This window comes from Anser cygnoides, chromosome 10 (assembly GCF_040182565.1).
Source record: "Anser cygnoides isolate HZ-2024a breed goose chromosome 10, Taihu_goose_T2T_genome, whole genome shotgun sequence".
Taxonomy (NCBI): domain Eukaryota; kingdom Metazoa; phylum Chordata; class Aves; order Anseriformes; family Anatidae; genus Anser; species Anser cygnoides.
Window position 1 is genome coordinate 15574405 of NC_089882.1, and position 14279 is coordinate 15588683.

At 41.7% G+C, this 14279-nt stretch overlaps 1 protein-coding gene across 5 annotated transcripts in view; it reads left to right on the plus strand.

The window, feature by feature from the left end:
• The window catches only part of DCAF1 (DDB1 and CUL4 associated factor 1), a 57242-nt gene that overhangs the window by 22796 nt on the left and 20167 nt on the right, over positions 1-14279 (plus strand). For all 5 annotated transcript variants that reach the window (XR_010833870.1, XM_013191990.3, XM_013191989.3 and 2 more), the window contains exons 10-19: positions 2272-2451; positions 3291-3500; positions 4404-4573; positions 6351-6475; positions 7479-8739; positions 9554-9752; positions 10435-10517; positions 11425-11509; positions 12984-13217; positions 13738-13831. Coding sequence is in view for 4 of the 5 variants with exons in the window: in XM_013191990.3 (XP_013047444.2) it covers positions 2272-2451; positions 3291-3500; positions 4404-4573; positions 6351-6475; positions 7479-8739; positions 9554-9752; positions 10435-10517; positions 11425-11509; positions 12984-13217; positions 13738-13831 (2641 nt within the window). In the remaining variant the exon portion in view is untranslated. The remainder of the gene's footprint in view (positions 1-2271; positions 2452-3290; positions 3501-4403; positions 4574-6350; positions 6476-7478; positions 8740-9553; positions 9753-10434; positions 10518-11424; positions 11510-12983; positions 13218-13737; positions 13832-14279) is intronic.

Sequence of the window (14279 nt, forward strand, 5' to 3'; positions counted from 1 at the left end):
AAAAAGCAAATTTGTATAAAAGATTCTGGTATGTACAGAGGCAATGGAAAGTGCATAGGTAATTGTGTATTTGAGAGTGTTTTGTTGTAAGAACATGAGTTTCCATTCCCAGGGAATATAACTGAAAACCTCTGTCTTGTTAGCGTTGTCTCAATACTTCCATTCACTCTTTTCACCCTGTTCTCTTTCCCTCCAAAAAAGGAAGAACTCCCCTTCCTCATTTGTCTTTCCCTTTCCACCTGTTCCAATGGGCTCCTATACTTGGATTGTTTTTCCATCCACAGTCCAAGTGTGGATAGCTTCAATGTGACATGGTGTCTCAGTCAGATTCCGGACAGCAGTGCGATTTCTTTGGTAGTGTTGGCATGCAGCAGAAGACTAACGCAGGTCTGGTCTGCATTATGCAGGGAATCAAGTTAAATGACGTCTGTGGCCTGGGCTTATAAATGTTAAAACAGCTGATAATGAAGGCAAGTTCCTCACCTCATATTTTTACTTGGGGGAGAGAAAAAAAACATAAAAGGCTCTTCCTGTAAGTTCATTAGTGTTCCTCCAGCAAGGATCTTTTCAGACAGGTTGGTAAGGCAGTCCTCCCTTAAGGTTCAGTTTTCCAGGTGCTTTAAATGGTGATTCTGTTTCCTTTTTTCATACTGGCAGCAACACTTGTTTACTGAGCCAGGTCTAGGAATTGATCCAGTTTATTCTGTGGTTGTGGCCATGCCGAGGGGATGAGGGGGAAGATGAACTTCCAGCTTGTAAGCATTAATGGGAGGATCTTGCTCTAAGATTCATTCAAAGCAATTGCAAAGTTGTACCCTTAAGCCTCCTAAACCTACTTTAGGAGTAATGGGTTTTGATTCACAGCCTTTCCTTAAGATTGTCTGTGTCTCTTGTTTTTCTAATTCAGTTGAAAGTGGAAGCAGTTAAAGTAGTAATTTCACGTTTCTGCATACTCTGAGTTACTGTTGCTGTCTGAATGTTTTGATTTGACTGGCAGTGGTTGTTGAAGGGCCTACCTGTAGGGATTCTGCTGACATTTGTGTTCTGCAGACATGTATGAGTGAGCTCAAAAACCTCTCAGTAATCACAGTTGACAGGGCAGTCTCTGGGCTTGTAGTGCATCTCTTTATGAAGGCAGGAAAGGTGAAATGGGCGTAATGTCCCCCCATTTTTTTTCTGCACGTGTCAGAAAGATGGACCCTGGCCATATGACCTGCTTTGGTGTTTCTCATGAGAAAACTCTCTACGTTCTTTTTTTCTGTTTGCACTTGCCATTTGCATGGTATTTCAAAAGCAAAACCAAAAGCCCTGGCAGGGTGCTGCATGGGGGTTCCTTCTGCTTGACATCCTCAGGCCGGGTCATAAGGCCACGTAGCTGTTTGTAGTGATGTTTGTAGTGATGCTACCACATGTTATCCCCAATATCTGCAGATACCTGGTAGAGCAGATGTGTGTCCGTTCCAGCCATCTGAATTTCAGGGGCATCCAGTTTCAGGTGGCAGTCCCTTGCCACTTGGTCTATGCCAAGCCTCAGTATGAGTGTCTAACACCAGCAGAGACAAGACCAAACAATCTGCTAACTGGGCATAAAAGCAGCTGGTGCCAATACTTCAGCTCCCTCCACAATCGCTGTCGGCACTGACTGTGCCAGGGAGTTCCATGTTCCTCATCGTTAGGAGCTAACAAATGTATGTGAAAGTGCAGCTCTGAGCACGTAGTCTGCATATCTCAGAGGCAGAACTGGTCTCTTCCTCTTCTCAGACAACTTGTCTGTTTCCAGAGAAAGTAAAGCTTTAGACTTGCGTTTGATGATCCCTGCTGTTCTTCTAGACTTTGATGCTACCAAAGTTTGCTCGAACTTAACATAGCGTATGATGCTGTTAGATTTGAAGTATTTTTGTTTCTTCTCTAAAAGCTTCTCTTCCTTCTCTGGCTCTAGTGAAGCATTCTGTTTAGATGCTTTGAAACGATATGCAGAGGGACTCTGAAATTACACTGTATGAAGACTGCTGTATTTACTGTTTAGGTCTGGGAACAGACCTACATTGCATCATCATGATCTTTACTAGTCTCACTGAGACCTTCTTTTGCTGGTCTGGAAATGGGGCTTTTATTTCATGTCCCAGCTATCAGTTACTTCCAGCTAGACTGGGGACATTTGTCTCATCGCTTTGCCTCTCAAACTGTCGTTCTTCTCAGACTAATTCTCTCCAACAATCTGTTTGAAGTCCTTCTCAATAATGTTTTTGTTTGTTTGTTTTTTCTTTATAGGTGTGCATGCACCCCCATAACGTGCTCTCAGATGTGGTAAACTACACCTTATGGCTAATGGAGTGCTCCCACGCCTCAGGCTGCTGCCATGCTACCATGTTCTTCTCCATTTGCTTTTCATTCCGTGCTGTCCTGGAGCTCTTTGACAGGCATGATGGACTTCGTCGTCTTGTTAACCTGGTAAGGCTAGTGGTCTTACGTGCTGAGTGGGGTTTTAGTGTCAGGTTTTGCACCTGCTACAGCTAATTAATTGTGGAGAGTTCTGTGGTTGTTTTTTTTTTTTTTTTTTAGTTTTTCATTGTCAGTTCCCAAGAGATGGGAGAGGTGGGGTGAGTTTTCCGAGTAACAGACACGAGGATTCTTTTTATTGTTAATAACAAGATCACTGTCCAGAGGCTGATTGCCCTCTGGGAGCTTTTTGGTACAACTCCTGGGTTAAGCAGCACTCACTCAAACAGCAGGGGCTTAGTGGTGATTCAGATCTTTCTCTGCCTTCCACATGTATGTGTGGTATTGTCGTGCACCCTTTTGGATGCAGATACATCCAGCCTTGCTCCAGGAGAGATACAGCTGTATTTGTGCTGTGCTGTGGTACTCATGGTGCCTCATGAGCACAAATTATACTATTTCTGTACAAAAAGCGGTACCTCTGCGTGCTGTGCAGTCACGGTAGCCTGGGTTGGTATTAGCTCAGGGACTTCGCCACAAGCACGTTTTGTGTTGTGTTACACAATGCCTAATGGTGCCTCTAGATTTTTACTCATGTAACTGCTGGATTTCTTCATAGATAGCGAAGGAGGAGGAATGGTTCTTTTTAGACTTAATTATTATCCAAGCAAATAGCTGACTGAACAGAAGGGCTTTCATCAGCTCTCTGAGTGTGTGTGTTTGTGTATCTTTTGTGGCAGAGAGCTTGGGTTTGGTACAATTACAGCTGAGAATTGTAGGTGCTATTTTTCTGGAGTGTGGGCTGATGAACCTTTTTCTTCTTTCTCTTTCCACCCGACTTCTTTCTGAAGATAAGTACTCTTGAAATCTTAAACCTGGAAGACCAGGGAGCTCTGTTGAGTGATGACGAGATCTTTGCCAGTCGCCAGACTGGGAAACATACCTGCATGGCCTTGCGTCGATACTTTGAGGCTCACCTTGCTATCAAGCTTGAACAGGTGAAGCAGTCACTCCAGCGCACTGAAGGTGGCATTCTGGTACATCCACAGCCCCCCTACAAGGTGAGCAGCATGTTGCAACCTTTTAACGTGGACAAAATCTGTATAGAGAAGTGGATAATACTGAAAAACTTATTAATTAATTAATTAATTAATTTGGTAGTGACAAATAAAATGTCTTTTGGACACCATGGTCTTTTAGGAACGACCTGGGAGGTACTGGTGTTGTCTGTGACTTTGTTTTTCAATCTTTTCCCTGAAAAATTATTTATTTATTTTAAACTGAATTTTATGGCCGCTTGTTCTGATGGAGTACATTCATTTGTGGTTTCTGGTTTCAATCGCGATGGTTTTCCAGAAGAGCTGAAATGAGAAAACATGGTTTTTGGCTTCTGCAAAAATCACTTATATTTTCAGTAATTAAAAAAACGTGTTTAAGCTGTTGATGTTTTGATTAGAAGAGTATTTTCAAGTTGAAAGGCAAACTTGTTTGGAATTTACTTTTGTCTTCATTATCTCTTGTAGTCCAAACTTAAAAACTGTAAATGAGTTTTTTTTCAGCCTTTTTAATACTTTAGCATAAATTTCTTTTGAATTATGGTCTAGTAGCTTAAAAACAGATTAATAACAGAATTAAAAACAGAAAATTAATTAATAACAGAATTAAAAATAGAATTTTAGTGTAACTTCTTATATTGGTCTAAGCTTTCTAGGACTGCAGAGAAACTTAAAGGGTATTAAAGGGTATTGTTCTTAAGCTTACTGCATATTATCATGGCAATTGCTGTTTGTTTTTTTGTATTTGGAAAATAAAACAAAGTAAATAATAAATGTGCAAGAAACAGTGATAGCTTCAGCTTAGGTGTGGATGCAGTTTTCAGTTAAATCCCAGCAGTGAAGGGTTTGATGTGCAAGTTTGTAACCCTTGTGATACCTTTCTAATGCTTCCAACTCCTTCCTTGGCAGGCCTGTTCCTATACTCATGAGCAGATTGTAGAGATGATGGAGTTCCTGATTGAGTATGGTCCAGCACAGCTCTACTGGGAGCCAGCAGAGGTTTTTCTCAAGTTGTCTTGCGTCCAGCTCATGCTTCAGCTCATTTCAATAGCATGCAACTGGAAGACATACTATGCAAGGTAAGCTGCTTGCTGTAGTATTTTATTTCTTTAGTGCAGTAAACTGTGATTTTTGGGCAGGACGGCCATTAACTTTCTAAACTTCCTTTTTTTCTTAAAGCATCTAAGGCAGGCACCTAGTGGGTAGTAGGGGCCTGTGCTTTGGTTACACAGTGCTTATGAAAGTTAACACTGGAGACAGCAGGACTAAAATCTTGAGGTAGAGGGCGGATGAGAATTCTGAAGAACCAAAATGGCTCAGGCCTTTGATTTCTGACAATTCAGCATCATAGTAGAGCTTAGTCACAATTCTATGCTACTTTTCTTTGTTATTTGTTTACCTTTTTATTAGAGACTAGAAAGCCTTTTAAGAGGGTGAAATCAAGCCGTATTTTCCTTCTGGAGAATCAGGGGAATGTCTATTTGGGTGTAGTAAATTTAGCTGACTCGAGAGGATGTTGTCTATCACCTTTGTTCATTCACTGGTACTTGAAATTTACTGATTAGGTACAACTGTGCAAAGGAGTTGTGAATACACAAGCCAGCATTTGAGAGAGGGGAAAAAAGTCTGAAGGTGAACTCAAGCAAAGCACAGTAATGGTGTCCCTAGATGATAACACCACTGGCTCTTAAACACAGCGTGTTTGTAGAGGGGCTTACCTTGAGATACTACTTCTCAGTTTCTCCTGTCCTAGCCACAGATGTGCTCTGGGGGCACCGTGATATTGTGCTGTTTCTGTGGCACATCCTTCCCCGTCCCAATCCAAACCCAACAATTTGCAGCATCCTTACTCTTACAAAAGAAAGGGAACTGCACCAGGTTCTGATAGGTAAGGATACCATTAGGATCCTGTCCCCAGTATAGAGAGAGAATGGGTGCAAAATTCTAGCCTCTGCTTATCCTGATCAGCATCTGCTCCCAGGAGTGAAAGCGTAGTCCTCTCTAGACACTCTCGCTGGTGAGTCACAGTCTGCTATGGCTAGTTGTCATCAGCTTATTCTTGTCACCAGGGCTCCCTCCTCCTTATTTCTGCTGCACACAGGAGCTCCTTGCCTAGCTTAACTTGAAAGCCTTTGAAATCTGTTTTGCTTGTGTGCTCCCCGCCTCCCTCTCTCTCTCAGGTTGCATTCTCCTGGGTAGTGTCTCTTCTCCTGTTTCTTATTCTCTGCATCAGTTTCCTAATTGCTGTCTGGGTTAACTCCTGCCTCTCCTTACAAACCTTGTCCCCTTTTCTTGTGTCGTTCTGCTCTTCCACCTCTTGTTCAACAGTTCTCTTCATTTTCCACGCACCTGTCTCTCTCTTAATCTGGTGCCTAAGTTGATGCCTTATTCCCTGTCACGATTGTCTGTTTAACTGCTAAAGTTTCCCTTTGTTTCAGAAAAAACTTTCTTTCTACTTGATTGGCAACAAACTGTTTTAGAGAGGAATGTTTTCTGACTGAGATACAGAGTTAGGTTAGATTGAGAAACTTAATTTAGAATGCTTTTGTTTTTTTAAGTGTTAGGAATCTTATTCCTGTAAATTCAAAATGACAGTGCTTTTAGGAGCCTGTGGGCAGGGTGGGATGCATGGTGGCAAACTGCAGGAGACAGTGTGCATAGTTACAGTATGTGAGCACTGCCTTCTGTGAGGACCAGCCCTTAAAGAGAGGAACACCCTACCATCAGAAGGCATTATCAAAAACATGAGATGTGACCAGTTTTGTTTGTTGGACTGGGGTAGAATGAATACTGTTTTATGCTGTTGAAACAACTCTCGTTATACCTCTAAGAAGTTCTTTTGTTATTGACTTTCAGGAATGACACGGTACGCTATGCTTTGGATGTACTAGCCATCCTGACGGTGGTTCCTAAAATCCAGCTGCAGCTGGCAGAACCTGTGGATGTGTTAGATGAGGCTGGATCTACTGTTTCCACTGTGGGTAAGCTGAATATGGTCCTGATGACTTACTCTTATCAGTTGGCTTCTGCTATGTGTTTTCTTCAGCTGTTGCTCATCTACAGTGAGACAAGGGTTAAAACAATTCATGTATTCAGAGCTATTGTTAGGGATGCAAATAAATGGGAGAGCAGACTGTGGTTAGAATTGTCATGATTAGCACTGTGGTTGGATTACAAATTTGAAGGCACAGTCTTTGACTCACGCTTGTATTCAAGAACTCATTAAATACAGATGCAAGAAAATTTGCTTTTGTAATGGGACTATAAGGTTCCCTCAGCTTCCTAGAAATGTAGGACTCCTGAGGATATTGCATTTGGGAATAATGTGAGAAGAACAATTATTGCTATATATTTGTTTGAGTTATGCTCTAATTGGCTACCTTCAGATTCAGTACATGAATGAATGAGATGAGATTTTTTTTGGACAAAATAGCTTTTTTTTTTTTCTTTGAGAGTGGGTTTGAGCTTCTGAAGCGGACATGAAACCTTAATTTCATTTGGAACTCTGTCTGGAGGGGAAAAAAGATACCAAGTTTCATTTTTGCTTGACTCATTTAGGAAGCAGTGATGCAATTTCCTCCCTCCCCCCCTTCATAACAAGGTTATGAAGGTTTCATCCCCTCCATTTCCACTTTGATATTTATACAAGAGAGTTGCTTCCTGTGATCAGAAGTTAGAGGCATGCCTCTGCATCATCTCTATGCCAGGTATCTTAAAGATTGCAATCCTGGGTCATGCCTGATCTCTGAAAGATTGGCTGCCTACTCACTGATGAGGTGGAGGAGCATCAGTGTAGAAAAATGTTTTGTCAGGGAGGCAGAGGAATGTGTCTTATGCTAGTTAAAAAAATGAACTTCAAAAATTCCCGTAATGAAGAGGAATTACGTATTTCTCCCAGTTGTCTGGAAGGCTCCCTTACTTGTCTGATTAAACTATGTGAGATGCACTTGGAGTATTAAAGAAATTATTTCTTTCCCTCACTAGGTATTAGTATCATCCTTGGAGTTGCCGAGGGTGAATTTTTCATCCACGATGCCGAGATTCAGAAATCAGCCCTTCAGATCATCATCAATTGTGTATGTGGCCCAGACAACCGGATCTCCAGTATTGGCAAATTCATCTCCGGAACTCCTCGGCGAAAGCTTCCTCAGGCCCCCAAGAGCAGTGAGCACACATTAGCTAAGATGTGGAATGTGGTACAGTCCAACAATGGCATCAAAGTGCTGCTGTCATTGCTGTCTATAAAGATGCCGATCACAGACGCAGATCAGATCCGAGCGTTAGCCTGCAAAGCCTTGGTGGGGCTCTCACGCAGCAGTACTGTCCGGCAGATTATCAGCAAGCTCCCCCTCTTCAGCAGCTGTCAAATTCAGCAGCTGATGAAAGAGCCGGTGCTTCAGGACAAGCGCAGCGAGCATGTGAAGTTCTGCAAATATGCTGCTGAGCTGATAGAGCGTGTCTCGGGGAAGCCCTTGCTGATTGGCACAGATGTCTCCCTGGCTCGGTTGCAGAAAGCGGATGTGGTGGCCCAGTCAAGGATCACGTTTCCTGAGAAGGAGCTGCTGCTCCTGATTCGGAACCATCTCATCTCTAAGGGCCTAGGAGAAACTGCATCTGTCCTTACTAAAGAGGCTGACCTACCCATGACTGCAGCATCTCATTCATCTGCCTTCACCCCTGTTGCGGCTGCTGCCTCTCCTGTGGCCCTGCCTCGCACTCCTCGCATAGCTAATGGCATCTCAGCCCGGTTGAGTAGCCACACTTCTGTAGGTTCCCCAGCCACCTCTGTCCATGCTCAGGCAAGGCCGTCTGCATCCCAAGGTCCACTTGCCCTTCCAGGCCCTTCTTATGCCAGCAACTCTCCTCTGATTGGCAGGATTAGCTTTGTCAGGGAGAGACCATCTCCCTGCAACGGCAGAAAAATCAGAGTGTTGCGACAAAAATCGGACCATGGCGCCTACAGCCAGAGCCCAGCTATCAAAAAGCAGCTGGACAGACACCTTCCTTCCCCACCCACGCTGGACAGTATAATCACAGAGTACCTTAGGGAGCAGCATGCCCGCTGCAAGAACCCTGTTGCCACCTGTCCCCCTTTCTCTCTCTTTACTCCCCACCAGTGTCCTGAGCCAAAACAGAGGCGCCAAGCGCCAACTAACTTTACCTCACGGCTGACCCGCAGGGCAGCCTTTCCGAAGTACGGAGGGGTGGATGGTGGCTGCTTTGATAGACACCTTATATTTAGCAGGTAAGGAAGAAAAACGTTTCTTGCTCCCTCTCAGGGTGTGCCCTGTGCCAATAAACCTTGCCTGGATTCAGGCTACGGTGTCCCACAGTGGAGTCTCCTTGGACAGACAAGTGTTTTAATTCAACAGTGGCAATTGGGGAGCTTTGAAAAGCAATTCCAGAAGTTGTTCTGTTTCTCGTGTCCTTAGTACTGACCCTTAGCACATAAAGTACACTCTGTTTTCAGTGGCATGTTAATTCATTGGCAGCATTGGCTAATGAAGCTCATACTTCTGTTCTCCTCTGGAAGGTAAGTATGTAATGCCAGCTTTAAAAGAGAGTGTAGCATAGCCTTGAGGTTGGTTTGCTGACAGCTCCAGGCCTACCAACAGATGGAGGACAGCGGAATGCATATTTTTCATCGTGCAGCTTAATTTTCAGCACTGCAAGTTGCTAGCCTTTTTATGTGGCCTTTCTTTGCTGAGGTTAAATTGGAAGATGGTACTAAGTTTACAAAAAATAATTTTCCAGATGACAGCATTTTCAGGTTTTCCATCAATCCAGCTTTGAAGATGGACTCCAAGTGCTTCAACTTAGTGATGTGCTATAATAGAAGTACCTAATCATGCAAGACAAACCCTGAAATGTTGTAGACACTGCTGTCACATACTCACTTGAGCAGTAGCCTTATAATTGATACTTGGCTTGTCTGAGATGAAAGCTACAACTTTTTACCTGTGTGATCTTTAAGGACTGGTTTTAGTGTTGTCACGCAGTAGTTCAGTTTTGCTTTACTGCTCTCTTTTGGGTGACCCTTTTTTTTCTACCTTCTCTAGGTTCCGTCCAATTTCTGTGTTCCGGGAAGCAAATGAGGATGAGAGTGGCTTTACCTGTTGCGCGTTTTCTGCACGGGAACGATTCTTAATGTTGGGTACTTGCACAGGGCAGTTGAAACTCTACAATGTATTTAGTGGACAGGAAGAGGCTAGTTACAACTGCCATAACTCTGCTATCACGCACCTTGAGCCATCCAGGGTAAGTAATCAAAGACCTGTGCTGAGTTTTAGAAGTCCTTGTAGACTAAAGCCTGGTATATTATGGGTCTGTCTGGCTATGTAAATCTAAAGTGCACCTACTGGTTGGCCTCTAATGCCTGTCGTGAAAGTACTTGTAGCAGTTATGTACTGCCTTTCTGAGTTCTGTGTAGTTTTTTCTTCCCAAAATAATAGAGAAGATGCAGGGGCTGTGTGCTTTCATAAATAATGAATGTGTGTGTCTGTAAGTGGTAAAATGCTTAAAGTGACTACATTTAAGAGAGATGTGAGATATAATACTAGAGTTTATATAACAATTATTTGTTGGAGAAAAGTCTTGTGGGAGATGATTCTAGGAAGAAACCAGAAGGTAACCCATTTACAAGCAGAATAAACTCCACTCACAGTGCATCAAAGTTCAGGCAGGGGTTATCCTGCTTTTATCTGCTATTAACATCATAGATCGTTCCATTGTTACGTTTTTATTCATCTGTACAGCATAAAGAGCCCTTGGCATAACATCAAATACTGAGACAACCTCATAGAAGTAGTTTATCAAGCACAAAACCTGTAGTAGTTCCTAAATTAATTTTGTAAGCCTAAATTTAAGTGTACAGGTAAAATAACCTGTTTTCCCTGGCATTTGTTCCTTCCTCCTCCTCCTCTCCCATCTGGAAATACAGGATGGATCTTTATTGCTGACATCTGCTACGTGGAGCCAACCTCTGTCTGCGTTGTGGGGAATGAAGTCTGTCTTTGATATGAAGTAGGTGTACTCTGATCTGTGGGGGTATATTGCAGTTAGAAGAAACATTCAACATATGCAGAATTCCTAAGAACAAACTCTGAAGGAAAGGACAGCACAGCTCCCACAATGTCTGTGATGAAAAAATAAAATATGCTCCTTTTCTTGTTTAGTATCTTCCCTGTTTTATTGAGTACAGACACCATAGCAAAATTCTACCTACCAAAAGTGCTATTTGATGCAAGATAGATGAGTAAAATCACTGTTGTTCCTGAAGAGAAATATGTTTGTAGTTTTATTCTCATGTTAGTAAACTACCTTGACAATCTTTTTGTAGGTAGTTACAGAATTTTATAATATGTTGATTTGCATGCTGAAATTTTTAGACCTGGATATCCCAAAGGAAGCTATGTCAAATTGAGTTCAGTATTTACAAATGTTTTTTCTCATCAAAAGTGGGCAGGAGGTTCTTGCCTTTAAAAAAGCTTTGTTTGTCACTTATCTTGGTTATAAGCAACAGTTTTGCTGTGACCTGTGTAGGTCAGCTAGAGAGTGTTCTCCATGATAAAGTTTAACATTCCATTTCATGTACATGTGTTTGAATGTTCATGTAGCCATTTATAGGTCACCCCTACAAGTAGTGTTATATTTATGGCAGACCCTGTTGCAGTAGTAATTTGGTTACAAGTCTAATAACTTGCTTCTTGTGGTTTTTAACTGGTCTATTGTAAAGGCTGTGTGTCTGAGATAGATACTTCCCTACAAATGCCAGTGGAGCACGGTAGCACGCCACGGTCAATGGTGAAGGGAAGTCTTTTCTAGACTTCAGTTTTCAGCGTTGTTGGAACCTCTGCTGGAGGTGCCGTTTAGTTCACACAGGCGGCTTGAATCTGCAGTTCCTTGACTTCCTTACTGACTCTATCTACAGGCATTCCTTCCCTGATGACCACTACGTGGAGTTCAGCAAGCACTCTCAGGATAGGGTCATTGGCACAAAAGGAGACATCGCCCATGTAAGTTCCATTAAAAGTCATGGCTGTGAAACTGTGACAAGAATATAATTATTCACAGAATGTTTACTAACGGATCGGGGTGCTATGATGCACAGAGTGTAACGGGTGAGCAAAGAGGCTTTAGAGAAAAAGCTTTGGAAGTATCAAATAACACTTCTCCGTGTGTTTAAGGGTATAAACTTGACCATTCCAAATCATCTGTAGCACAAAAAATGTGCAGTGTGTTGCTTCTCTGGTTATACTGGGCAACAGAAATCTGCTTTCTCTTCATTTAAGAGAAGTTATGCCAGACTCCTTTTTTTTTTTTTACCCTGAAGTTGACTCCTTTGCCTGATTTTTCATTAATAGTAATAAAAATAAATAAATAAATAAATAATCTAGCAGTAGCTCAATCAACAGCCGTGGAAAATGGTTTACTAAGTGTCCTTATTCTTCTTTCCCCCGGTAAACTACAGCTTACTTATGGGTGTTGCAAGTTTAATTTTACCAATCTAATTTCATAGAATACTGCAGTATTTTGTATGAATACCTGCAAAATTGACAGACGCAGGCTTCAGAGTGATTCTGCTCCTCAGTGCTAATTTGCATTCATTAGAGGCACTGTCTTTTGAAAAAGTATTTGCATAAAAATACTGTCATGAAACATGAAATCATAAGTAATTTGAATAAGTTATTTATTGCTCTTGATTTTTGGAAGTATTTTGCATTTGAGCAAACCATGCATTCCTGCCCAGTTTTTTTAACTTTATCTGGAAGTCAGATCTGTTTGTGCATTGTGTTTGTCTGATAAGCAGATTGCTTTCCAATATTGAAGAATTTTTTCTTCTTCTCTGAGTTTGAAAGAGGGCTGGGCTCTTCAGGGTGTTACAGATCAAATTTATCTGAGATGGTCATAAACCCTTTGTACTTGGTAAAGCCTTTTTTATTTTCCAAGTCGTCTTTAAAGCTTTTTACGGTTTACTGGGGCAAAGCATAGAAAGTTGTCCTTCAGTGTAAATACCAGAAATATTAACTCCTTTTCTGTAGATATGGCTATGACCCCTTCCCCCCCTCTCCCCCCACAGACCCTTGTGCTTTGGGGTTTTGAGATATTTTTATAATACCATCTGCTCTGAAAGCAGTTGAATTTCTGAAACAGGCTCTGGCTAAGTGGTACCTTTTGTCTGCAGCTTTCTGCCCCACTTTTTGTAATGGGGTTAATTTCTTTGGAACTAATCCTGATCATGTTAAATATATTGGCAAGCCTGCAGTAAGTTAAATACTGGCCAAATCATGTTGTGAGACTTGGGGTACCAGCTGTGAAGAACTATTAGAGTAGCAGAGGAAGTGTTATCTTCATAATGCTCTTGCTTGAAATGATAAAGCAAAATGGGGCTGGGGGGGATTCTGGAAACAATCTATAATATGGGATGTTCTTAGGCACAGGTACATTACAAATTGTGACTAATCTTTCTTTTTCTTTTTAATCTAAAAGATCTATGATATTCAGACTGGCAACAAGCTATTGACTCTGTTTAACCCAGATCTTGCCAACAACTACAAGAAGAACTGTGCCACGTTTAACCCCACAGATGACCTTGTCCTAAATGATGGTGTCCTCTGGGATGTCAGATCAGCACAAGCCATCCACAAGTTTGATAAATTCAACATGACCATCAGTGGTGTTTTCCATCCCAATGGGCTAGAGGTCATAGTCAACACAGAAATTGTATCCTTTGGCCAGGGTGGTAACATGTGCTGAGAGGTCAAGAATTTGCATTGAAAACCAAGTAGCTGTTTGAAGTTGTATAAATGGTCTGCTGTGTTACAAATTATGAACAGTAACAATAGCTTTTGTCTTTGAATGGAGTAAGTGGGGACTGTCAGACAACTGGCTAATTTAAATCTAGACTGCCTCTGCATCTGATTTTGGCCTAGTGGAAATACTTGAGAGATTTTTTTTTTTCCTAATGCACATGGTGGTATCTCTGCTCTCTTCCACACCCTTACCAAGATCTACCATGAAGCTACTGCAGTAACATCTGATAAGTGGGAATTACATTTTGAGTAACAGCTCTTTGGGTTTGAATATGTTGAAGAGATCATGGTGCTAGAATCTGAGACTGTCATATTTGCAAGAGGGTGGGAATGATGTTTCTTGAAAGCAATTAATCAGTTGTTCAGCACTGTGTTGAAACTGAAACAGAAACTTTCAATAGTCTGTTGCTCCTTAGCCTGGATTTCTTCAGTGGGACCTCCGAACTTTCCACTTGTTACACACAGTACCTGCACTGGATCAGTGTCGTGTGGTCTTCAACTACACTGGTACAGTTATGTATGGAGGTAAGATTTCTCAGTCTTAATTGCTCTTCTTGGACATGTCTGGGTGGTGATAAGTAGGTATTTGTTCAGTGAAATTGGAAGCTTCAAAATCTGTCTAGCTGCAGGCCTTTCTGGCATATGTGAACTGGATTTCCACCCCCTCCCCTCCAGGAGTTTATGCTATATGTATTGCTGACAAAGACAATTTTTCTCTAACATCAGCAATATCAAAACTCATTTGTGAGATTAAAAATCAACCTTTTGAGAAAGAAAATGTGTATAACAGTAGACCTGATGATGCTTGAGAAAGTAATTTTATCCTCAATGTTTAAGCTTCAGTGATCACCACTAGTAATAAAGGCAGCTCTAGAAGAGTAGATATTAAATGGGTCTTGCCAAGCTATTAAATATGAAGAAAATTCATGTCAAGAGTTTGATTTGATCTTAAGTTCATTAAAGGTAGCGACAA